Source organism: Coregonus lavaretus, assembly GCF_964263955.1.
Source record: "Coregonus lavaretus genome assembly, contig: HAP1_SCAFFOLD_55, whole genome shotgun sequence".
Lineage (NCBI taxonomy): Eukaryota > Metazoa > Chordata > Actinopteri > Salmoniformes > Salmonidae > Coregonus > Coregonus lavaretus.
The window spans coordinates 1099771-1126846 of record NW_028161934.1 but is presented as its reverse complement, the minus strand read 5'-3'; the positions used below and the strand labels follow the sequence as shown (position 1 = coordinate 1126846).

General features: G+C 44.7%; 1 protein-coding gene across 3 annotated transcripts in view; it reads left to right on the top strand.

Moving 5' to 3' along the window:
- Window positions 1–1126: 1126 nt before the first annotated feature.
- The window catches only part of LOC311119902 (uncharacterized protein), a 94448-nt gene continuing 68498 nt past the window's right edge, over window positions 1127–27076 (top strand). The window contains exons 1-3 of one of the 3 annotated variants that reach the window (XM_084194551.1): window positions 1127–1223; window positions 5372–5531; window positions 6612–8853. In XM_084194551.1, the coding sequence (XP_084050677.1) occupies window positions 1215–1223; window positions 5372–5531; window positions 6612–8476 (2034 nt within the window). In that variant the 5' untranslated portion in view covers window positions 1127–1214 and the 3' untranslated portion in view covers window positions 8477–8853. Of the gene's footprint in view, window positions 1224–5371; window positions 5544–6611; window positions 8854–27076 lie in introns of those variants that run through there. The other 2 variants (XM_084194550.1, XM_084194553.1) reach the window with 2 other exon arrangements.

Below are 27076 nucleotides of genomic sequence, written 5' to 3'. Positions count from 1 at the left end.
TTTTGAGTTTTGAAGTTGAGTCTTTACCTAACAAAGTGAAGTTAGGATATATAAGTTATCCTGTACGAGCTTATGTGCCGAACACATTACGATGTTACAGGTGTCAAACTTATGGGCATGTGGCAGCAGTATGCAGGAGGGAGGTTCCAAGGTGTGAGAAGTGTGCAGAAGGGCATGAGACAAAGGAATATGTAGCATTGGGGAAAGTAGTGGTATGTGCTAATTGTAGGGGTGGCCATGGGGCTGGGGTTCAGAAATGTGCGAGAGAAGCAGGTTGAGTTTCCAGGGTAAGAGTAGTGAAGAAGTTGTCATATGCTGAGGCAGTGAAGAAAGTAGAGGAAGATGGGTCAAGGGGGCGGAGTGGTGAGAGTAGTAGATCTGTACCAGTACAGAGAGATAGGTCAACAAGTGATATATGTTTCAGTAAGATTGGATTTTTAGCATTTATAGCAATGGTTATTATAATATAATATGCCATTTAGCAGATGCTTTTATCCAAAGCGACTTACAGTCATGTGTGCATACATTTTTACGTATGGGTGGTCCCGGGGATCGAACCCACTACCCTGGCGTTACAAGCGCCATGCTCTACCAATTGAGCTACAGAGGACCACAACTACTGCAGGGATGGAACGTAAGTCAAAGAAAATGTAGGTCGTGGTGGCAGCTGCAGAGAGGTATTTGGGTGTGCAAGACTTGACATCAGAAGAGTCACAGGGAGTGTTAAGTGGTGATGTCACATCATTTTAGGTTGAGGACATGAGGTAGGAATAAATATATTTAAATAATAATAAGCCATTTAGCAGACGCTTTTATCCAAAGCGACTTACAATCATGCGTGCATATTTTTTTTTGTGTATGGGTGGTCCCGGGGTTCGAACCCACTACCTTGGCGTTACAAGCGCCGTGCTCAACCAGCTGAGCTACAGAGGACCACCCATACAGAGAAGGGTGGTGTTAATTATTAATAATAATTTTGAATTTGTGAGGGTAGTGTTAGATGGTAGGGTATTTCTATATTTTATTTTATTTTTCAAGCGAAATATAAGGGAGTTGTACTCCAGTCTAGTAGGTGGCGGTAATGAAACAAATTGGATGCCAACCGCCGTTAAACCTCATTGAAGAAGAAGAAGAAGAAGACGACGACAGCAGCCTAACTGTTCTGTTGTAGCCGACAACGTTTCATGTCATACAAATAAACAGTATATTCTACAATGGATCCGGTAAGTCTGGTTTTAACATTATAGGCCTGCTGTGCTGTATAAAATGTCTAGGCCTAGTTTTCATTATATTTGATCTTCCACATTCCTGTGTTCGATATAAACGTCTGGGGGAAAAAACATTACGGTAAAACTTGTTGGGATTTATTTTTCCTAAAACAATGTAGCCTACTACTATATCATGTTTAGGAATATGTGACTATGACCTAATTATCTCTCCTTCATCCCAAAGTGTTCACATTCCTTCACTGATTTCGAACACATTAGCCATTATTTGACCAGATACTTAAGTGGCAGGTCTAACAAAGAAAATAAATGTCTTCAAAAATGGAAGGCAATCGTGAAGAGGCAAGATCAGGTGGGACCATTATAGCCAATGAGAGGGCAGATATGCCTGTTACCACAACCACAAAGTCAAACGTCTATATCGCAGTGCTTAATTTGTATTTTGGGAGGTCCGGTAACACATACAGTTGAAGTCGGAAGTTTACATACACTTAGGTTGGAGTCATTAAAACTAGTTTTTCAACCACTACACACATTTCTTGTTAACAAACTATAGTTTTGGCAAGTCGGTTAGGACATCTACTTTGTGCATGACACAAGTAATTTTTCCTACAATTGTTTACAGACAGATTATTTCACTTATAATTCACTGTATCACAATTCCAGTGGGTCAGAAGTTTACATACACTAAGTTGACTGTGCCTTTAAACAGCTTGGAAAATTCCAGAAAATGATGTCATGGCTTTAGAAATGAACGTACTTTGGTGCGAAAAGTGCAAATCAATCCCAGAACAACAGCACCTTGTGAAGATGCTGGAGTAAACAAGTACAAAAGTATCTATAGCCAGAGTAAAACAAGTCCTATAGTAAAACAAGTCCTATATTGATATAACCTGGATGGCCGCTCAGCAAGGAAGAAGCTTGCAAGCCGAAGAACACATTTTACATTACATTTTAGTCATTTAGCAGACGCTCTTATCCAGAGCGACATACAGTTAGTGAATACATTTTTTTTTTATACTGGCCCCCGTGGGAAACGAACCCACAACCCTGGCATTGCAAACACCATGCTCTATCAACTGAGCTACATCCCTGCCGGCCATTCCCTCCCCTACCCTGGACGACGCTGGGCCAATTGTGCGCCGCCCATGAGTCTCCCGGTCGCGGCCGGCTGCGACAGAGCCTGGATCACAACCGTGAAACACGGGGGTGGCAGCATTATGCTGTGGGGGTGCTTTGCTGCAGTAGGGACTGGTGCACTTCACAAAATAGATGACATCATGAGAAAGGAAAATTATGTGGATATATATTGAAGCAACATCTCAAGACAACAGTCAAAAAGTTAAAGCTTGGTCGCAAATGGGTCTTCCAAATGGACAATGACCCCAAGCATACTTCCAAAGTTGTGGCAAAATGGCTTAAGGACAACAAAGTCAAGGTATTGGAGTGGCCATCACAAAGCCCTGACCTCAATCCTATAGAAAATCTGAGGGAAGAACTGAAAATCGTGTGCGAGCAAGGAGGCCTACAAACCTGACTCAGTTACACCAGCTCTGTCAGGAGAAATGGGCCAAAATTCACCCAACTTATTGTGGGAAGCTTGTGGAAGACTACCTGAAATGTTTGACCCAAGTTAAACAACTTAAAACGCAATGTTACCAAATACGAATAGTGTGTATGTAAACTTCTGATCACTGGGAATGTGATGAAATCAATAAAAGCTGAAATAAATCATTCTCTCTACTATTATTCTGACATTTCACATTCTTAAAATAAAGTGGTGATCCTAACTGACCTAAGACAGGGAATGTTTACTAGGATTAAATGTCAGGAATTGTGAAAAACTGAGTTTAAATGTATTTGGCTAAGGTGTATGTAAACTTCCGACTTCAACTGTAGTGTCCGCGAGAGGGGTGGTTATCCGAGGTGCTCTGAGGTACCGGAACACATTGAGAAAAAAGAAGTGTCAAAAACAAAGTAGCAGCGCAGCAGAAAGAGTAAACAGCTAAGTAGCCTACTATCTATGGTGGTGAAACGGACAGCGCTCTACAAGGTGCTGATTAATTCAAAGCATTTTAAATGTCACTGCAGTATGCCCACATACTTGAGTATAGTTTCGGGGCTTACACAAGTCCGAATTTCTTATAGGCTAATTTTCTAGACATCAATGTACAGCAACATTTATAGAAGACACTGCAGAACACCCGCCATATGCATATCCACACATACTCAGCTGTTGGGCTTACATACCCACATTTCATAGAATTTTTAAGACATCAATGTAGCAGTAGAACAAATATCACAATATTGTAATATAACTTCAAATAAAACAAATCAATGTAGGCTACATTAGAACACATATCAGAATATATAGGCCTCCTGCCTGTGTGATAAAATGAAGCACATATTCAGATTACCTTCACAGAACAAGTTTGTAAAGAAAAAATAAAGTCCTACCTTAGTTTTCAATACCTCCCACAATGACTTTCCCCATGTCAAGTCCATTTAACTCCTGAGAGTACATTTCTTGCTCAAAGCCATGAGCGGGCCTGTGGCTGTGACGTTTAGCCTCATTCTGAGGCTGTTCTGAAGACTGGCTGTAGTGTCTATTTTTTCATTTTGAGTGTTAACTATAACCTGGGTGTCCTCTTTAGCCTTGTCTACAAGGCTTGCTGCCACTAAATGTGCCTTGGTTGGGGCATGTTCAAAAACCTTTTTTCTGAGGCCTCTTGTTTTACATCTGAGGCAGAGGATGTTACTGTACATTCCATCGACTCTTTTGCAAGTTTAATCCCTCCAGTCGTTTCTAGACCCAAGCTTCCTACCTTTTTGCATGTTGTACAGCCCAACTTTGAATTATAAATGACAAGCCAGGGGTTTTACGTTTGCTTGTTCTTGACCTGCAAATTGCACCAGCTCCGAGCACTTTGTCGGTGGATGAACTATCCCCCTACCCCCAGCTCCCCGTCTCCCTCTCCTGCTGAGTCTGACTCGCTACTCTGCCTACTAGCTAGTGGAGGTGCCGGTGGTGATGCTGAACTGGCGGGATTAGCAGCGCTGCTAGCTAAGGCATCGCCACCAGGAACAGTTTGCCCCTCACTCCTCTCCTCAGGCACTGACAGTTCTCTGGCTCGTTCTGGGTTCGATTCACCATCTTTCTCTGGATTTTTGGACTTCAAAAATGTAATCTAACTCAATTGCCTTTTCTTATCCAGTTTTTTTATTTGCCTTTCCCACGATTCAAATTCAGTTGAGAGACGACTAGCCTAGGCTACGTGACGTCAATACGTAGGGACCTCTTAACTAGCTGACCACCACTACCAACACCTGTGTCAAGATCAGTTACTTACCCCACCGGCCCTCCCCATAACCTCTATGTACAATTAAGAGAACAGATCTGGAATCAGTGTGGCAGGATAGGATGATTACACAGAAAGATTACAGCGCTTTTACATGGTCTTTCTGGGGGGCGGGAGAAATAACGAGGAGGAAACTTGACTTAACAATTCTTAAATCATGCTGCGAGAGGTACCAGATCCTGGCAAATAGTTGCCAGAACAAACAAAGTCTAATCTGAATGGTGCCTGATGCTGTTCCAGAAGGATCCGGCTCAAATTAAGCACTGCTATATCGTATTTCTACTTATTTAGGGTTATGCATAAAGTTAGTGTGGTTAGGGTTAAGATCACATTTTAATAAGATCAATTGTAGAAATGAGTGTGGTTTGACTTTGTTTGTGGTAACTAGTGACGACCAGGCACTACTCCCATACATTGTTATTTTTTCTCAAAGTTGCCGGGATGTCACGTAACCTACTTTTACATATACACTCCTAACAACCTAATCGTTACGAAATGTATATTCGATCAAATAAGCCAGAAGCCAGATTGTGGGCCCAGTTATCCATCTTGCTTCGCCTCTTCCTCGCTGTTTGAAAGGAAATTACTGGAATAAGAAATATGGTGGAAACTTGCCCATGCCTCCACCAATCCAATGCTCTTAGATTTGTGGGTTGTAGTGAACGATTGAACATTTCAGGTAAAAGGACATATTCGAGGGATGCACCCAAATCAGACGTTTAGACTGAATTAATAAAATATTTTGTTTAATATTAATCTATGTAGAATACTTCTTGCGGCCAACAGGACAAATCTAGCCCGTCCCCCTCCACCCTCCAGGAGTCCCCAGGTCGACCGCCTCCCGGTACTTTACTGCTGGGTCTGGTCGACTGCAGGAAAACACCGGGGCAGAGTGGAACTGAGAGAGGAGAAGGAGAAGAAGAACATGGAGATTTGATTTCATTAAGTAAGAACCATGGTGTGTGGATCAGACTACAGTCTGCTTCTGTAACAATTCATTGATTCATTATATATTGATGAAAATATCTGGTCGTTCCACTCAAATTTGAGGAGTGTAACTTGGTCAAAGAAACCGTTTGATTTCACCTAATTTTAACGTTCTGTCATAAAGAGCATGTGTTCAACTTAATAAAAAACATGTTTTCCCATCTCAAGGGGTTCAATAAAAAACAAATACTATACTAAGTGCCTATGTGCCAAATAAAGTAACAGTGTTGACCGTAACAGGGGACTACTGGAAACAACAAAACCACTACTTGACCTTGGAAAAATAGTCCTTTAAAAACACCTGGTTTTCTGAGCAATCTTTGGAATTATTAGGACATGTAAACGCCTTAATCAGAGTTATAGCGTTGTATTTGATCTGTTCATGTGCTAGCACAAGCGGCGCAAACTAACTTTTTTTGTGCAAGTGCAGTGTGTTCAGAAAAACTGAAAGTATGCAGCTTAGAAATAGTTTTCACATACAAACTTTATTTGTCCAAACTCAGAATCAAATATGCTTTAAAAAAAAAAAACATGGTCGCTGTGGTAGAACGTTTGTTTTGATTGGCAATTTTCGGCATTTATCAAAGTCCCATCAGGTAGCCTGATTTCAGATGTGTCCACGTAAACAGGATTATTAGGGAAATTGTTCTTCTTTCAAAGTATGTCAACGTTTAAATCAAACTCTTATACTAATTGACTACATAATAACAATATTCTGTGCTTGTAACCGTACTCAATGATGGTAAAACTGAGAAATGATTGTATTAAGTGGGTTAAAATATTTCTAGAAGTTAAACAGGGTTGACGGAGGGACTTGTCAAAATGCTGAATTGTGTCACTTTAGCAAGTCTTTATTCATATTACAAAATCAGATTTCCATGTGTTCTGTATTATAGGGCACTTTATAAAAATTTTTTTTTTTAAAAGATTGAATATTGGTGCACAATGTCTACTGGAATAATAACGAAGGGATGCAAAAGGCATCTGTTTATGGACCCATATTTGCTAAACTTAATTATTCAATGTCTTTGTTTCACAGGGGACAGCCCTAATCATTGCTGTCTCAGTGGGAGGGGCTTATCATCTGGGGAGCCTCAACAACATCATGATGCTGACAAGACAGAGAAGAATCTCTCCAGATCAGAACACCTCAAGAAACACCAGCAGAGACATATAGGGAAGAAACCTCACCACTGCTGTTCTGGCTGTGGGATGTGTTTTGCTAAACAGAAGGAAGTGATCATTCACGAGCAGATTCACACCGGAGGGAAACCGTACCACTGCTCTCAATGTGGGAAGAGTGTAGCTGCATCTAAAACCTTACAATCTCATCAGAGAATTCATACAGGGGAGAGGCCTTACACCTGCATTGATTGTGGGAAATACTTTGATCAATCAGGAGCCCAGACTACACACAAACGTATACACACAGGAGAGAAACCTTATAGCTGTAATCAGTGTGGGAAGACCTTTGCTTTATCCGTAAACCTAACCACACACCAGCGAATACACATAGTAGAGAATCCTTATAGCTGTGATCAGCGTGGGAAGAGCTTCAGTCGATCAGGAGACCTGACTACACACCAACACATACACACAGGAGAGAAGCCTTATAGCTGTGATCAGTGTGGGAAGAGCTTCAGTCGATCAGGACATCTGACTATACACCAACGCATACACACAGGAGAGAAGCCTTATAGCTGTGATCAGTGTGGGAAGAGCTTCAGTCGATCAGGACACCTGACTATACACCAACGCATACACACAGGAGAGAAAAATTATAGCTGTGATCAGTGTGGGAAGAATTTCAGGACGTCAGGACACCTGACTAAACACCAACGCATACACAAAAGAGAGAAGACTTATAGCTGTGATCAGTGTGGGAAGAGTTTCAGGAAGTCAGGATCTCTGATTACACACCAATGTGTACACACAGGAGAGAAGCCTTATAGCTGTGATCAGTGTGGGAAGCGCTTCAATCATTCAGCATCCCTGATTACACACCAACGTATACACACAGGAGAGAAGCCTTATAGCTGTGATCAGTGTGGGAAGCGCTTCAATCATTCAGCATCTGTGATTACACACCAGCGCATACACACAGGAGAGAAGCCTTATAGCTGTTATCATTGTGGGAAGAGCTTCAATCATTCAGGATCCCTGACTAAACACCAACGCATACACACAGGAGAGAAGCCTTATAGCTGTGATCAGTGTGGGAAGAGCTTCAGTCGATCAGGAGACCTGACTACACACCAACGCATACACACAGGAGAGAAGCCTTATAGCTGTGATCTGTGTGGGAAGAGCTTCAATCAATCAGGACACCTGACTATACACCAGCGCATACACACAGGAGAGAAGCCTTATAGCTGTGATCAGTGTGGAAAGGGCTTCAATCATTCAGGACACCTGACTATACATCAACGCATACACACAGGAGAGAAGCTTTATAGCTGTGATCAGTGTGGGAAGAGCTTCAATCAATCAGGAAACCTGACTATACACCAACGCATACACACAGGAGAGAAGCCTCATAGCTGTGATCACTGTGGGAAGAGCTTCAATCATTCAGGATCCGTGATTACACACCAGCGCATACACACAGGAGAGAAGCCTTATAGCTGTTATCAGTGTGGGAAGAGCTTCAATCATTCAGGATCCCTGACTAAACACCAATGCATACACACAGGAGAGGAGCCTTATAGCTGTGATCAGTGTGGGAAGAGCTTCAATCAATCAGGACACCTGATTATACACCAACGCATACACACTCGAGAGAAACCTTATTCCTGTCTATGTGGAAAGAGCTTTGCTCATTCAGGGTCACTGATAAAACACCAGAAAGTACAAACATGTTTTCTTTCATCTCCCTCCTCTCCGGCACCGGTTCCAGATCCCTAAATAAAGTTTCAATAGAAAACATTTTGTAAAGAGTAATATATCTCCCATTCTCTAAGAGTTTACTAAATAGTATTAACATGGTAACCTATGTAGCATAATATGCAACTCTGGATCCATATCCATCATTCATCTCAGAGTAGGAGTGCTATGTGTGTGTGGTGGGGGATTTCATAGCTGTATCTTATTTCATTAACTCCTATTATCCATTAAATACTTGTATTGTGTATAATAATGTTTCAACAATACGAGGTGTGTATTCTTGTATTCAATAGATCAATAAATTCAATCCATTATCTGCTTAACAACGTCTTCTTATCTCATTACAGTGGCTTGGAAAGTATTCACCCCCCTTGGCAATACTTCCTATTTTGTTGCCTTACAACCTGGAATTAAAATATATTTTTTTACACAACATGCCTACCACTTTGAAGATGCAAAATATGTTTTATTGTGAAACAAATAAGAAATAAGACAAAAACAGAATTTGAGCGTGCATAACTATTCACCCCCCCAAAGTCAATACTTTGTAGAGCTACCGTTTGCAGCAATTACAGCTGCAAGTCTCTTGGGGTATGTCTCTATAAGCTTGGCACATTTCGCCACTGGGATATTTGCCCATTCTTCAAGGCAAGACTGCTCCAGCTCCTTCAAGTTGGATGGGTTCCACTGGTGTACAGCAATCTTTAAGTCATACCACAGATTCTCAATTGGATTTAGGTCTGGGCTTTGACTAGGCTATTCCAAGACATTTAAATGTTTCCCCTTAAACCACTCAAGTGTTGCTTTAGCAGTATGCTTAGTGTCATTGTCCTGCTGGAAGGTGAACCTCCGTCCCAGTCTCAAATCTCTGGAAGACTGAAACAGGTTTCCCTCAAGAATTTCCCTGTATTTAGCGCCATCCATCATTCCTTCAATTCTGACCAGTTTTCCAGTCCCTGCCGATGAAAAACATCCCCACAGCATGATGCTGCCACCCATGCTTCACTGTGGGGATGGTGTTCTCGGGGTGATGAGAGGTGTTGGGTTTGCGCCAGACATAGCGTTTTCCTTGATGGCCAAAAAGCTCAATTTTAGTCTCATCTGACCAGAGTACGTTCTTCCATATGTTTGGGGAGTCTCCCACATGCCTTTTGGCGAACACCAAACGTGTTTGCTTATTTTTTTCTTTAAGCAATGGCTTTTGCCTCTCTGATTAATGCCCTCCTTGCCTGGTCTGTGCGTTTTGGTGGGCGGCCCTCTCTTGGCAGGTTTGTTGTGGTGCCATATTCTTTCCATTTTTTAATAATGGATATAATGATGCTCCGTGGGATGTTCAAAGTTTCAGATATTTTTTTATAACCCAACCCTGAACTGTACTTCTCCACAACTTTGTCCCTGACCTGTTTGGAGAGCTCCTTGGTCTTCATGGTGCCGCTTGCTTGGTGGTGCCCCTTGTTTAGTGGTGTTGCAGACTCTGGGGCATTTCATAACAGGTGAATATATACTGAGATCATGTGACAGATCATGTGACACTTAGATTGCACACAGGTGGACTTTATTTAACTAATTATGTGACTTCTGAAGGTAATTGGTTGCACCAGGTCTTATTAAGAGGCTTCATAGCAAAGGGGGTGAATACATATGCACCACCACTTTTCCGGTATTTTTGTTATTTAATTTTTTGAAACAAGTTATATTTTCCATTTCACTTCACCAATTTGGACTATTTTGTGTATGTCCATTACATGAAATCCAATTAAAAATCCATTTAAATTACAGGTTATAATGCAACAAAATAGGAAAAACGCCAAGGGGGATGAATACTTTTGCAAGGCACTGTAATTATGTTTTTTAAATCTTTAATAATAATCTATTTTTATAAGGCGCATAGGCCTCTTGTATAATTAGTTTGGTCCTAAAAGATGTTCACATATTTCTTGTAGATCCCTTCACCAGATTTTAGTGTAGCTGATGGGACATACAGAGAAGTGCAGAAGCCATAGGACTGTTAGTGTGGTCAAATTATGTTGTTGCGTTTATTTTTACGTATTTTAATAGGGATATCTTTCAACTTTCCTTATTGTACTCTACTGGTCAAAAGTTTTAGAACACCTACTCATTCAAGGGTTTTTTCTTTATTTGGATAATTTTCTACATTGTAGAATAATAGTGAAGACATCAAAACTATGAAATAACACAAATAGAATCATGTAGTAACCACTCTGCGGTCCAACTCATCCCAAACCAGATGGGATGGTGTATCGCTGCAGAATGCTGTGGTAGCCATGCTGGTTAAGTGTGCCTTGAATTCTAAATAAATCACAGACAGTGTCACCAGCAAAGCACCCCCACCCCATACCACCTCCTCCTCCATGCTTTACAGTGGGAAATACACATGCAGAGATCATCCATTCACCAACACCGCGTCTCACAAAGACACAGGGTTGGAACCAAACATCTCAAATTTGGACTCCAGACCAAAGGACAAATTTACACCGGTCTAATGTCCATTGCGCGTGTTTCTTGGCCCAAGCAAGTCTCTTCTTCTTATTGGTGTCCTTTAGTAGTGGTTTCTTTGCAGCATTTCAACCATGAAGGCCTGATTCACACAGTCTCCTCGGAACAGGTGATGTTGATGTGTCTGTTTCTTGAACTCTGTGAAGCATTTATTTGGGCTGCAATTTCTGAGGCTGGTAACTCCAATGAACTTATCCTCTGCAGCAGAGGTAACGCTGGGTCTCATTCCTGTGGCGGTCCTCATGAGAGCCAGTTTCATCATAGCGCTTGATGGTTTTTGCGACTGCTCCAGAAGAAACTTTCAAAGTTCTTAAAATGTTACGTATTGACTGACCTTCCTGTCTTAAAGTAATGATGGGCTGTTGTTTCTCTTTGCTTATTTGAGCTGTTCTTGCCATAATATGGACTTGGTCTTTTACCAAATAGGGCTATCTTCTGTATACCCCCCTACTTTGTCACAACACAACTGATTGGCTCAAACACATTAAGAAGGAAAGATACTCCACAAATTAACTTTTAAGAAGGCACACTTGTTAATTGAAATTCATTCCAGGTGACTACCTCATGAAGCTGGTTGAGAGAATGCCAAGAGTGTGTAAAGCTGTCATCAAGGCAAAGGGTGGCTATTTGAAGAATCTCAAATATGAAATATATTTTGATTTGTTTAACACTTTTTTGGTTACTACATGATTCCATATGTGTTATTTCATACTTTTGAGGTCTTCACTATTATTCTACAATGTAGAAAATTGTAAAAATAAAGAACAAGCCTTGAGGAGGTGTTCTAAAACTTTTGACCGGTAGTGTATATTAAGTTTGCTCCTAAAATATGTTCACGTGTTTATTGTAAAACCCTTCACCAGGTTTTAGTGTAGCTGATGGGACATACAGAAATACAGAAGCCATAGGCCTATTAGTGTGGTCAAATTATGTTGTTGCATTTGTTTTAAAGGATTTTAATAGGGATATCTTTCAACTTTCCTTATTGTATATTAAGTGTGCTCCAAAAAGATGTACACACATTTTCATTGTGAATCGAATGATGTGTTGGTTGTTAGGAAGAGGCATCATGGGGGCAGGAAGCAAGCTCTGCCCATCAGTATTTATAGGTCATGTCAACCACAGACATCACATTCTTCTGTTTTCTCACAGCCAGTAAGGTCTCCTACCAAACTTCTCTCTCTTCACTCTGGAAATACACTTGATAATATCTTATACCTTACCATTCTACTTTTTATTGGGGATTTGTTACTCAGAACGAATGCTTGCATGTAAATGTCATTGTAAAACATACATCTGCAATGTGGTTTCATGTTTTCTTGTTTTGTTTTACATTGCTGATTGCATATTCATTTATTAAAATATGTATTTTTTTAAATGTTTAATTGTATTATGTAGAAGAGACCAGGATATGTTGTTGCCCTGTGTCCCAATACTCAATGTTATAGTCATGGTCCTGAGAATAAAACAGGTTTAAAACAATCAACAGAGAAACACGTGTCTTACTGGACTCAAATAGAACTCTGTTCCAAGTTGCTGTCAGGTAAAAATAGACGACAGCAGACAACAGGATTCTTAGTGACGGGTGTTGCTGAACGTTTTCTTGACTATACTCAACTTTTATAGATCGGGAACTTTCTGAAGTAAGATTAATGGAGCTTGGATATTTAAATAGATGTTTGATTGCTCTGGTCTAGGGGTGCATCAGTCGCAGCCTTGAGACTGGAATTCTCTCCCAGCAACCCCATAATCCTTATCTGAACACTGTGACAACATAGTAACTGTACTGTAGCCTACACATTTCTTGTCTTAGTAATAAACGCTGAAGAAACAATAGCTTCCACGATGGATCTAGTAAGTCTGGTTTCCTTTTAACAGTATAGGCTGCTGTGCTGTATAAAATGTCTAGGCCTAGTTTTCATCATCTTTGATCCTCCACATTCCTGTGATCGGTTTAAACGGCTGGACACAAAAAAAACATAATAGTAAAACTAGTTGGGATTTTTGCCTTTAGCAAAGTAGCTCACAACTATATCATGTTTAGGAATTTGTCATATTACTTAATTATCTCTCCTTCCTCCCAAAGTGTGCACTTGTCCACCTCCACTGCTTTGAAAGTCAGATGATCCGTTATATGACCCGATACTCAAGTGGCCACTCTAACAATGAAAATACATTTTCTGTGGGGTCTAGCGGTGTTTGGCATCCAATGTTATGGTGCATTATGCCACCTACTGTACTGGAGTGGGCCAGCAACAGGGATCGAGGAACTAAATCCTGTCTGCCAGCCCCATTTCTCTTAAAAATATATAAATATTTGAGGCTGTATCAAACAATGTTCTACTCAGTATGCTTATTAAACTCAATTCCTGCTCACACACACTGGAGAGAAACCTTACTCCTGTCTATGTGGAAAGATCTTTGCTCATTCAGGGTCACTGAAAAATCACCAGAAAGAACAAACATGTATTTTATCTCCCTACTCTCCGGCACCGGTTCCAGATCCCTAAATAAAGTTTCAATACATGAGTCTTTACAATATGTTTTCTATCTCCCATTCTCTAACAGTATACTAAGTCTGATTACCATGGTAACCTGTTTAGCATAATATGCAGCTCTGGATCCATATGTATCAACTGTGTTGGAGTAGGAGTGCTGATCTAGGAGCAGGTACCGTGTCCATTTATTGTCATGCATTTTGATCTAAATGGCCAAATGTCATAGTGAACCGTTTGTGTGTAGAGGGGGATGTTGAGGTGGGTGGGGGTATTCAGGGCTGTATCTTATTTAATTAACTCCTATTATCCATTAAATAATTGTATAATGTAGAATAATATTTCAACAATACTAGGTGTGTATTCATGTATTAAATTGATCAAGAAATTAAATCCATTATCTGCTCAACATCTGCTTCTCACTTCATTTAACTGTTTGTTTAGATGGGCCAGAGGCCTCTTCTAGAATAAGTTTGCTCCAAAAAGATCTAGACATATTTATTGTAAAACCCTTTACCATCTGCTGATGGGACAGACAGAAGAACAGAAGAATGCAGCTATAGGAATTGTAGTTGTGGTTCTCATCCTCTGTCTCTCTTGCTTCATGTGGTTCAGGTCAGCATCTTTCTAAGATTTATCTTTCACTTTATCATTTTGATTTGTTACTAACTTAATTGTTAGTAAAATCTGACACAAGGGGCACAGCAGGGAATGGACAGGTGAGTTGAGGTCAAAAAGTATTTGTTTTCTTTCAGATCTTTTTATCAGTGCTCGATTAATCTTGCCTGGTACAATGGAACCAATTGAATAGTCCCAAGGTATGCTTCTATTGTCTGTCATTTCTCCTCTCCAGGGAGACCCAGTCCAGTGTATGACAACGTTTCAGGCATGGCCATGGCCCCTACTGCAGCACAGACGAGCAGGGTTACGTTCACTACGCCAATGTCCACCTCTATTGCTCCAATAACCAGGAAGTGCCTCTGTACTCCACTGTCCAACTGCCTCAACCCCAGAAAAAGGATGTCCAGTACGATGCTGTGAAATTCAACCGCCCCAGGGCTGCCACCCTGTGAGCAAGTCCAGCCATTACAACATCTCAGAGACTCTTTAAATTAAATGGTACTTGTGCTTGACAATTAGGAATGCATACAACACTTGTATGTTAAGCAGACCAGCAGTTGTTTGGTTTAAATGTATTAACATCTACATGATTACTTAAAATGAGACCCCAGAAGTGAAGATTGAGGATGACATGTTGTGTCTCCTTTCATAACAGACCTCTGGCACAGTCAACAAATCCAGAACCAAGAAGACCACAAGCAACAGACCTGAACACAACAACACCTTGGATGCTTCCCAAATGGTAACTTGTTCCCTCTAGTGCACTATGTAGGGAATAGGGTGCCATTTTGGAAGCACGCTGAACACCAGAGGACCTGAACAAAAGATGACTGCCTGGGATTCAATCAAAGTTGCATTATGGACAAGCATACTGCACTTTAATTTTAAAGGTAATAACACTTAAGCCAACCTCCGCAGCATTTACCGTGAATGTGATTGTAAACGTCAGGGAAATTGTCTTTAAAAACTGCGTTGTCGGCAGCACAGAAGAAAGAAGTCTTTCTATTTTATTCTGACTTTTTATTATTAAAAATAGGTTCTACTATAGGGTTTAATATAGTATACTATAGGGTCTACTATAGGGCTTGGATAATTTCTACATTGGTCACGGGCTCATGGCTTGACACTGAGCTGTGGCTAAAAGCTTTGCTTTGTATATCTCAAGGGGAACAAGATAATATACCAAACTGGTCATTGCGCTGGTTGTTTTTTTCTCTTTGAGTGTGTTTTAGCAAGAGGAAACTGTTGCCCATAATGTTGTAGAGTGTCATGGGTCATGGCACAACAAACTAGGGAATAATTTCTGTAATTTCATTAATGTACAAGACTATACACCCCCATGTTGTTCACGTCAGACACGATTCAGACTTGAGAACTTAACATTGACTTAAGTCCCAAAATATTGTCTAATGTCCATGTTTTATTGACTTAAGTCCATGTTAAGTATACATATCTCAAGTCTGAATCTGGCCTTCATACACATATTGCAATTAACATTGTAATTGTATAGATTTTTTGTGAAATGTTGGGTTGAACTATCCCTTTTTAATCAAAGTATATGTTGGGCTTGATTTCACTAAGTACGCTCCATGTATTAAACAACACAATATAATCAGCTTTATTTAATGAGGCCTAACAATACATGTACACAGTGATTTAAACATCACATCCATACACCAGACTAGAATAGACCAACAAATAGTCTGTCTGAAATGGCATCCTATTCCCTATATAATGTCGGTTGACATTTGGGATGCAGCTTTCCTCTCTAACAGTTAGAAGCCAAACAAATGATACCAGGAACTCCAAATGTCATCGTGTCACTCTTGTGGATTGCCGACGCAATGAAGTCACACAAATCATCATGGACATGGTGATGCGTTGTGACAATTTCTTTTGACGGTTGAAGTGTTGTCGTGAAGTGTGCGTGGCAACACTACACTCTTAGAAAAAAATGGTGCTATCTAGAACCTTAAAGGGTTCTTCGGCTTTCTCCATAGGAGAAACCTTTGAAGAACCCCTTTCAGTTCCAGGTAGAACCTCTTGGGTTCCATGTAGAAACCAAAAGGGTTCTCCTATGGGGAAAGCCAAAGAACCCTTTTTTCTAAGAGTGTACCCTGCATGTGTCACAGGTGTAACGAAGGTCGTATAATGAGTGACATCATCCTCGCCTCCATGGCGGCTACACTGTCCTTCCTGGCAACGGCTCACAGTTCTGAGCACGGTCGCTAGGCGACGGTCCAGGGCAGAGAGGTGCAGCTCAGAGAGAGGCCACGGAGAATAGAGGATCGTGGAAAAGAGAGTCCCTCATGACATCACAGACTGTACTGGAGCAGGGAGAGGAGACACAGACAGACGCAGCAGGGTGGAGCGACGAATCCTAGAGGGAGAAAGAGAGCGAGAGAGAAATGGAGTGAAAGTTGAGAAAGAGGAATTATATTTTACATTTATCATGTTCTTTCCTCTAGCTGCTATACATATGAGTATATATATTAATTATAACACAACTTAATCATGCACCCAGTGGCGACCCGTCATTCAGGGCAGGTGGTGCAGGGCCTGTTTTGAGCCCCACATTTTTTGAGGGGGGGGGCTTGCCTGTTTTGCATGTTATTTTGGTATTAATACGTGTCACATATCAGTTTGCAAACAATGTAAAAATTATATATAATTGAGTTAATAAAGCTGCATACAAACAGTCTTTTTTGTTTTATTGAGTAAGGCAGTCCAGAAAATACAGAGCGTTGCGCCGTGATTGGCTCAGTGTTCTGTCACTCATGGGGACACTACATCACCGCCAAGTCTAAGGGTAGACCTCGAAAATTCTAGCCCCTTGGGTGCTGCCATAGAGTTACATTAGAAGTGGCCATCCAAGAACGCTCAAGGTCATTGACCACAGATAAAATGATGTCATATCACGTTATATCTACAGTAGCTTTGATTAGACTGATCATTTCAACATCATACTTTCAAAATCTTAGCCAGCAGTCATTATCATGAATCAAGTCGACAATCTACTGGCAAATTATTTTTAATCCTTGTCATATAAAGATAAATAATATGGAGAAATTATAGATAAAACGTATCGGTGCTCATCGGCCATTGGACATAAACATTACACAAGTTGGAAGGAATCAGTGGCTAACTGCAAGCATTGCAAAGCAATCACTAGCCTGCTATTCAGTGGAGTGGCTGTGTGGTCCCAAGTCTAAGATTATAAACATTCAACATTGGCCAAGCTGTCAATTAAGCATGATTTGTGGCGCGCTCAAAACAACTGTTAACTCGGAACTGCAAAATCCCACGAAGGACCGCCGCACCACCTTCCTGTTCAAGTGAGCACAACACAACAAGGTGAGTCCAACAATGTCTTATACGCTGCTGCATAAATGATGTAATATGCCAGGGAGATATGTATGCTGTAGCTAAGAAAGTAATACTAAGTGTATGTTGTGTAGTAAGCTGTTAGTTGCCCATGTGCCTCATCCTAATAATTTGGTCTATTTTCACCTCTTAATTTTGCCTACTGATCTGACTTGATGGTGCCCATGTAGCCTATAACCTGTTTTTGAGAAATGTAATCATCTAATATTGTAAGAGCTTTCATTGTCTGCCCTCTTTATTTATCCTACGGTTCTGACTTGGTGTACAGGGAGAATACTGTAAGAACAGCCCGTGTTCTGAATTATGTCGCTGTACATTTCACAAGTAGTTATATTGACTATGTCCGTCCTAGCGCTCTCATTAATGTCTTAATCGAAATTACGGATTGCCTCTTATCCGCTTGTCATCCCCTTATACCATATTATGTACATCTCATTTGTCAGTAGAAACCACATTTGTTTAAGCAAGTGTTTAAACATTTGTTTAAGCACTGTTTCGCTGCCAGACAAGGCTCCCTGATAGCCAGGTGTAGCAGTTGTAAGGTGTTGGGACTCTGCTGTTGGGACAGCTTTATGCAGGCCCTAACAGTTTGTGGGCACCGTTTGTCACAGTTATAGTGCAATTAATGTATTGTTTAGTGTTGTGGCTTTGCTGACATGCATCCCACTTTGTTATTTCTTTTTACCCCACCAAGATTTACATGCTAAAATCGCCACTAAATGCACCCATGTTTTACCTGCAGCACTGCTCCAGAGGTGTCAGGATAGAGGGTTCATCTTTAGAGTGACGTCCAAACCTGTAGTCAGCACACAGAGTGTCAGTGTTACAATCAACTAACGTTAGTTAGCTAGCATTCGAGGGCTGACTGAAAAAATTTAATATTGGTAATTTGTGTAGTCGGACTACTGCAGTAGGCTACTGCTTGTGTGCTAGCAAGCAGCAAGAAACCCAGATGAGAGAAACGTGAAAGCATCCAGGCAGCAGAGACGAGCTTGTCATTAGCTAGTTAACGTTAGCTATATTGTAAAGTAGTCAAAGTAGTCTAACTGTACTGTAGCCTACAACATTTCATGTCATACAAAGAAACGGTAGCTTCCACAATGGGTCGGGTAAGTCTGGTTTTAACAGTATAGGCCTGCTGTGTTGTATAAAATGTCTAGGCCTAGTTTTCATCTTTAATCATCCACATTCCTGTGTTCGGTTTAAAACATCGTCTGCTAAATGATGTAAATGTAATTCCTGTGTTCGGTTTAAACGGCTGGACAAAAGAAACCTCACGGTAAAACTTGTTGGGATTTTTTTTCCTTCAACAAAGTAGCCTATGTCATGTTTAGGAATCTGTGACTATGACCTTTCTCCCAAAGTGTTCACATTCCTTCACTGATTTCGAACACATTATCCATTATTTGACCAGATACTCAAGTGGCAGGTCTAACAAAGAAAATAAATGTCTTCAAAAATGGAAGGCAACCGGAAAGAGGCAAGATCAGGTGGGACCATTATAGCCAATGAGAGGGCAGATAATCGGGTTTCCACTAGTTACCACAGCCACGAAGTCAAATGTCTATATCCTATTTGTATTTATTTAGGGTTAGGCATGAAGTTAGAAGTGTGGTTAAGGTTAGGGTAAATATCTCATTTTAATAACATTAATTGTAGTAATGGGCGTGGTTTATGGCTTTGTTTGTGGTAACTAGTGATGACCAGGCACTACTCCCATATAGAGTGGGGGAAAAAAGTATTTAGTCAGCCACCAATTGTGCAAGTTCTCCCACTTAAAAAGATGAGAGAGGCCTGTAATTTTCATCATAGGTACACGTCAACTATGACAGACAAAATGAGGAAAAAAAATCCAAAAAATCACATTGTAGGATTTTTAATGAATTTTTTTGCAAATTATGGTGGAAAATAAGTATTTGGTCAATAACAAAAGTTTCTCAATACTTTGTTATATACCCTTTGTTGGCAATGACACAGGTCAAACGTTTTCTGTAAGTCTTCACAAGGTTTTCACACACTGTTGCTGGTATTTTGGCCCATTCCTCCATGCAGATCTCCTCTAGAGCAGTGATGTTTTGGGGCTGTCGCTGGGCAACACGGACTTTCAACTCCCTCCAAAGATTTTCTATGGGGTTGAGATCTGGAGACAGGCTAGGCCACTCCAGGACCTTGAAATGCTTCTTACGAAGCCACTCCTTCGTTGCCCGAGCGGTGTGTTTGGGATCATTGTCATGCTGAAAGACCCAGCCACGTTTCATCTTCAATGCCCTTGCTGATGGAAGGAGGTTTTCACTCAAAATCTCACAATACATGGCCCCATTCATTTTTTCCTTTACACGGATCAGTCGTCCTGGTCCCTTTGCAGAAAAACAGCCCCAAAGCATGATGTTTCCACCCCCATGCTTCACAGTAGGTATGGTGTTCTTTGGATGCAACTCAGCATTCTTTGTCCTCCAAACATGACGAGTTGAGTTTTTACCAAAAAGTTCTATTTTGGTTTCATCTGACCATATGACATTCTCCCAATCCTCTTCTGAATCATACAAATGCACTCTAGCAAACTTCAGACGGGCCTGGACATGTACTGGCTTAAGCTGGGGGTTACGTCTGGCACTGCAGGATTTGAGTCCCTGGCGGCGTAGTGTGTTACTGATGGTAGGCTTTGTTACTTTGGTCCCAGCTCTCTGCAGGTCATTCACTAGGTCCCCCTGTGTGGTTCTGGGATTTTTGCTCACCGTTCTTGTGATCATTTTGACCCCACGGGGTGAGATCTTGCGTGGAGCCCCAGATCGAGGGAGATTATCAGTGGTCTTGTATGTCTTCCATTTCCTAATAATTGCTCCCACAGTTGATTTCTTCAAACCAAGCTGCTTACCTATTGCAGATTCAGTCTTCCCAGCCTGGTGCAGGTCTACAATTTTGTTTCTGGTGTCCTTTGACAGCTCTTTGGTCTTGGCCATAGTGGAGTTTGGAGTGTGACTGTTTGAGGTTGTGGACAGGTGTCTTTTATACTGACAACAAGTTCATACAGGTGCCATTAATACAGGTAACGAGTGGAGGACAGAGGAGCCTCTTAAAGAATAAGTTACAGGTCTGTGAGAGCCAGAAATCTTGCTTGTTTGTAGGTGACCAAATACTTTTTTTCCACCATAATTTGCAAATAAATTCATAAAAAATCCTACAATGTGATTTTCTGGATTTTTTTTCCTCAATTTGTCTGTCATAGTTGACGTGTACCTATGATGAAAATTACAGGCCTCTCTCATCTTTTTAAGTGGGAGAACTTGCACAATTGGTGGCTGACTAAATACTTTTTTTCCCCACTGTAAGTGTTTTTCATTCCTCAAAGTTGCCGGGATGTCAGGTGTTCTACATATCATTTTTCTTTACATTTACATCATTTAGCAGACGCTCTTATCCAGAGCGACTTACAAATTGGTCCATTCAACTTATGATAGCAAGTGGGACAACCACTTTTTTTCTTCTTTTTTTTATGGGGTGGTGGGGGGGTAGAAGGATTGCTTTATACTATTCCAGGTATTCCTTAAACAGGTAGGGTTTCAAGTGTCTCCGGGAGGTGGTCAGTGACTCCGCTGTCCTGGCGTCGTTGCGGAGCTTGTTCCACCATTGGGGTGCCAGAGCAGCAAATAGCTTTGACTGGGCTGAGCGGGAACTGTGCTTCTGTATAGGTAGGGGAGCTAGCAGGCCAGAGGTGGATGAACGTAGTGCCCTCGTTTGGGTGTAGGGTCTGATCAGAGCCTGAAGGTAAGGAGGTGCCGTTCCCCTCACAGCTCCGTAGGCAAGCACCATGGTCTTGTAGTAGATGCGAGCCTCAACTGGAAGCCAGTGGAGTGTGCGGAGGAGCGGGGTGACATGAGAGAACTTGGGAAGGTCGAACACCAGACGGGCTGTTTACCAATAAACTCCTAACAACCTAATCGTTACGAAATGTATTGTAATGACCCAGCTGGGTCATAAAGTAAAAGAGAGACGGGCACCAGGTGTACAGGCAGAACACAGGTTTATTCCTGAATGGGCTATTGTTCAGGCCACAGCCCACGCCGCTAAACCTCGAACATACACAAATATAACCTGTCAAGTCAAGGGTCCCGAACAGAAGAGAGAGAGATGAGACCGTAACCCCTATTTAAGCATTCCAAAACCCTGCGGGATTACCCATCATACCCCCCCAACCTTTCCATCTGTCCTGGCATATTTAACCCCTGCTAGCACCCATGAGAACGATAACACACCCACGAACACAAAACACAATACCGGGTCGTTACATAGCCCCCCCCCTTTCTAAACCCTAGCCCCTAGGGTTACAAAACAAAATCCTTAAAACGACCCGGAGGTCGCATCAGTCTCTTGTGCCTCCCCTTGACTCTCACTGGTGGACCCCCAGAACACTCATCTGCCCCAATGTCATTTCCAGCGCCCTCCGAAGAGGCAGCCCCCGTCCCAGGCTCAGGTTGCACTAGAGTCTCCTCGCTAGACTGTCCCCGTGTACTCACATCAGAGTCCTCACTTCCATTCCCTACCGTTTTCCTGCCTCTGTAGGGCGCCAATCGGTCCCGATGGACCACCACCTTCCTGCTCCGTGGGGGAACCTCCACCCGGTACGTCACCTCCCCCACTCTCTCTATCACCAGGCACGGCCCCACCCAGGCACTGTCCAGCTTTGGGCACCGCCCCTTCTTGCGCGTGGGGCTGTGAAGCCACACGCATTCTCCTGCTCCAAAGTGCCTCCCCCTAGCGCGTGAGTCATAGTGGCGCTTTTGGCGCATTCCTGCGTTCTCGAGTTGCTCTCTTGCGAAGGTGTGAGCCGCTTCTAACCGGTTCTGCAGACGATGAACATAGTTCGGGCCAGGCAAAACCCTGTCGTCGTTATCAGGAGGGTGGCCAAACGGCAGGCCCCCCAGGTAGTACTTGAAATGGCGTACTGCTGCCACGACAGCCAAAAGCTCCCTCCTTGTCACGCAGTAGCGTTTTTCAGCCTTATCAAAAGTTCTGCTGTAATAAGCTACTACGTGCTCCCCGTCAGAACCACGCTGAGCCAGCACAGCCCCCAAGCCCTCATTGCTTGCGTCGGTGTCCAGGATAAACGGACGGTTCGGGTCTGGTGAGGACAGGACAGGGGCCTCCACCAGGGCACGTTTGAGGGCCTCAAACGCCCGCTGGTTGTCACGAACGTCTACTAAGTGAGTGGACCAAGGCGCAGCGTGCGATACGAACATGACTTTATTAAATTAAAGTACTCAATACAAAAACAACAAACAATGACGAATCGTGAAGTCCTCAGTTACAATGACTGATACGGAACAAAAACCCACAACACTAAGGTGAACACTGACAGTTTAAATATGGCTCCCAATCAGAGATAACGAGCCGACAGCTGACACTCATTACCACTGATTGGGAGTCACACGACCAAACAAGGAAACACAACCAAATACAACACAACCAATACCAAACACAACCAAATGAACACACCCTGGCTCAAATACACAGTCCCGGAGCCAGAGCGTGACAGTACCCCCCCCTAAAGGCGCGGACTCCGACCGCGCCTACACCCCAAATAGGGGAGGGCTGGGTGGGTGTTGCTCCTCGGAGGCGGCTCCGGCTCCGGGCTTGACCACCACCCTTCTTCAATCCCCCCGTAGCGCCCCCGGTCCGATCTGACCCAGCTGGTAGGATCTGGACTGACGACGCGCACCCCTGGCTTGGCGCGAGTAGCAGGAATGGGCTGGATCAGGCTGACGGCTCGCACCCTTGGCTTGGTGCGAGTAGCAGGGACGAGCTGAACCAGGCTGACGACTCGCACCCTTGGCTTGGTGCGAGTAGCAGGAACGGGCTGGACCAGGCCGACGACTCGTACCCCTGGCTTGGTGCGAGTAGCAGGAACGGGCTGGACCAGGCTGACGACTCGCACCCTTGGCTTGGTGCGAGTAGCAGGAACGGGCTGGACCAGGCCGACGACGCACACCGTAGGCTTTGTGCGTAGAGCAGGGACAGGCCGGGCTGGGCTGGCGACGCACACCGTAGGCTTTGTGCGTGGAGCAGGAACAGGCCGGGTCGGGCTGGCGACGCACACCGTAGGCTTTGTGCGTGGAGCAGGGACAGGCCGGGCTGGGCTGGCGACGCACACCGTAGGCTTTGTGCGTGGAGCAGGAACAGGCCGGGCTGGGCTGGCGACGCACACCGTAGGCTTTGTGCGTGGAGCAGGAACAGGCCGGGCTGGGCTGGCGACGCACACCGTAGGCTTTGTGCGTGGAGCAGGAACAGGCCGGGCTGGGCTGGCGACGCACACCGTAGGCTTTGTGCGTGGAGCAGGGACAGGCCGGGCTGGGCTGGCGACGCACACCGTAGGCTTTGTGCGTGGAGCAGGAACAGGCCGGGTCGGGCTGGCGACGCACACCGTAGGCTTTGTGCGTGGAGCAGGGACAGGCCGGGCTGGGCTGGCGACGCACACCGTAGGCTTTGTGCGTGGAGCAGGAACAGGCCGGGCTGGGCTGGCGACGCACACCGTAGGCTTTGTGCGTGGAGCAGGAACAGGCCGGGCTGGGCTGGCGACGCACACCGTAGGCTTTGTGCGTGGAGCAGGAACAGGCCGGGCTGGGCTGGCGACGCACACCGTAGGCTTTGTGCGTGGAGCAGGGACAGGCCGGGCTGGGCTGGCGACGCACACCGTAGGCTTTGTGCGTGGAGCAGGAACAGGCCGGGCTGGGCTGGCGACGCACACCGTAAACCTAGTGCGTGGAGCAGGAACCGGCCGGGCAGGGCTGGCGACGCACACCGCAGGCTTAGTGCGTGGAACAGGAACCGGCCGGGCTGGGCTGGCGACGCACACCGCAGGCTTAGTGCGTGGAACAGGAACCGGCCGGGCTGGACTGGCGACGCACACCGTAAACCTAGTGCGTGGAGCAGGAACCGGCCGGGCAGAGCTGGCGACGCACACCGCAGGCTTAGTGCGTGGAACAGGAACCGGCCGGGCTGGACTGGCGACGCACACCGTGGGCTTGGTGCGTGGAGTAGGAACAGGCCGGTCCGTACTGGGAACACACACCACTGGCCTTAACCGAGGATCAGGAACGGGCCGGACCGGACTGGTAACACACCTCAGACTCTCACGCCGTGCCTCAACTACTTCCCTCCCTCTACTCGCCAATGGCTCCCGTAATCCGGTAGCCTTCTCTCCACGTCTCCCTGTGGCAGCCTCCTGCTGCCCAGCCGCCCAAGCCATGTGCCCCCCCCAAAAAACTTTTTGGGGTTGCCTCTCGTCCTTCCGACGATGGCCCTGCTGACGCCGTTGCTCCTCTCTCAGTCGCCTCTCCACTGTTTTACTCCATGGCCGGCGATCCATCCCATCCAGGATTTCCTCCCAAGTCCAAGACCCTTTACCATCCAAAATCTCCTCCCATGTCCAGACCCTTGGCTCCTGGACACGCTGCTTGGTCCTGGTACGGTGGGTTTTTCTGTCACGAACGTCTACTAAGTGAGTGGACCAAGGCGCAGCGTGCGATACGAACATGACTTTATTAAATTAAAGTACTCAATACAAAAACAACAAACAATGACGAATCGTGAAGTCCTCAGTTACAATGACTGATATGGAACAAAAACCCACAACACTAAGGTGAACACTGACAGTTTAAATATGGCTCCCAATCAGAGATAACGAGCCGACAGCTGACACTCGTTACCACTGATTGGGAGTCACACGACCAAACAAGGAAACACAACCAAATACAACACAACCAATACCAAACACAACCAAATGAACACACCCTGGCTCAAATACACAGTCCCGGAGCCAGAGCGTGACACTGGTGCTCTTCGGTCCACTGAAAAACAGTGTCCTTCTTGAGAAGGTTGTTCAAAGGAGCTGCTATCCCCGCAAACCCTTTCACAAACCTACGATAGTAGGATGCCAGACCCAGGAAGCTCTTAACCTCTTTTTTCCCCCTTGGAACTGGCCACCCCCTCACAGCCTCCACTTTGTCTGGCATCGTGCTGATGCCCTCACCACCCAGCTGATGACCCAGGAACGCCACCTCCCTTTGCATGAAAAGGCACTTTTCCGGGTGTAATTTTAGCCCCGCCCCCGAGATCCTCTCCAGCACTCGCCTAAGTGCCCCCAGTGCCCCCTCAAATGATGTGCCGTGCACTAATATGTCGTCTAGGTACACGACACACTCGTCTCTCGGAACCCCCGCCAGCACTCTGTCCATGAGCCTCTCAAAGGTGGCAGGAGCATTACAAAGCCCGAAGCACAGCACCTTGAACTGCCAATGGCCCCTATCCGTGGAGAAGGCAGTTTTTTCACGTGTCCCAGGCGAGAGGGGCACCTGCCAGTAGCCACTGCGCATATCAAGGGAAGAGAACCACGAGGACCCTCTGACGTGGTCTAGCGACTCATCGATCCTCGGTATGAGGTAAGAGTCTTTAGTGGTGACAGAATTTAGGCCCCTGTAGTCCGCACAAAACCTAAGTTTACCCCCTTTCTTAGGCACCATGACGACCGGCGCGGACCATGGGCTATCTGATGGCTCAATGAAATCAGTCCGTAACATGTCAGCAATAGCTGTGGCTGTTGCTTCCCTCTTGGCAAGGGGAATGCAACGGGGCCGAATTTTAATGGGTTGGTTGTCCCCAGTGTCGATGTCGTGCTGAACCAGGTGCGTTTGCCCTACCTCATCTTCCCCCCAAGCGAAGCTATCTTTAAAGTCAAACAGCAGCTGCTTTAACTGTCTCTGTTGTCTCTCATCCAGACCTTGACAGTTTTTCAGCCACACAGCCTCAACGGCGTCGATAACTTCCTCCTTCCCCCCGTCGGGCTGATGGGGTGAAGGAGCCAGTGTGTTTTGGGCTACTGGGCTGCCTGTGCTTGCACCATTATCGGGAGTGAAGGTCGTTGCCGCCGGAGACAGCTGCTGGGATGGCACAACGACCAAGGGAGCAGCCGGGACGACCAGTGGAGTTTCGGCAAGCTTGGAGGAAGACGGAGGGACAGCCCTGCCCCCTGCTGGCCCTCCCGAAGGTGACATTCCCACTGTGGGCCCCCCCGACAGCCTCAAAGTGCCCGAAGCTAAGTCCAACTGAGCCCCACAGTTTTTCAAAAAGTACATTCCCAGTATACAGGGGTCCTGTACCGCTGCTACCCACACCGGACACCCCACAGTTCTTCCCCCCACAGTCACAGACAACCGACACTTCCCTAACATGGGGGCTAGCTCCCCCGTGACAGTCCGTAGCTGGACAAGGGTTGGCTCCACCCGCACCCCAACAGGTAGTATGTCTGGTCTCACCAGGGTTACTGTAGAGCCCGTGTCGACCAGGGCCAAACATTCCACCCCCTCTACCTTGACGATGACATTGCAGAAGTCCCCAATGGTGGTATGTCCCACCACAACTACCGGACTAGGAAACACGGTGGCAGCTACACCCTGGGGAAGCAGGTCCCCGCCCTCTTGCCTGCGCTGCTGGGTACCTCTTCTGCTTACTGTGTGTTCGGGGGCGGAGGGGTGGGCCCGCGCTGCCCCCTGCGCGAGAACCCGCTGTCATTTCCCTGGTGACGGGAGAATCTGCCACACTCCCGCTGAAT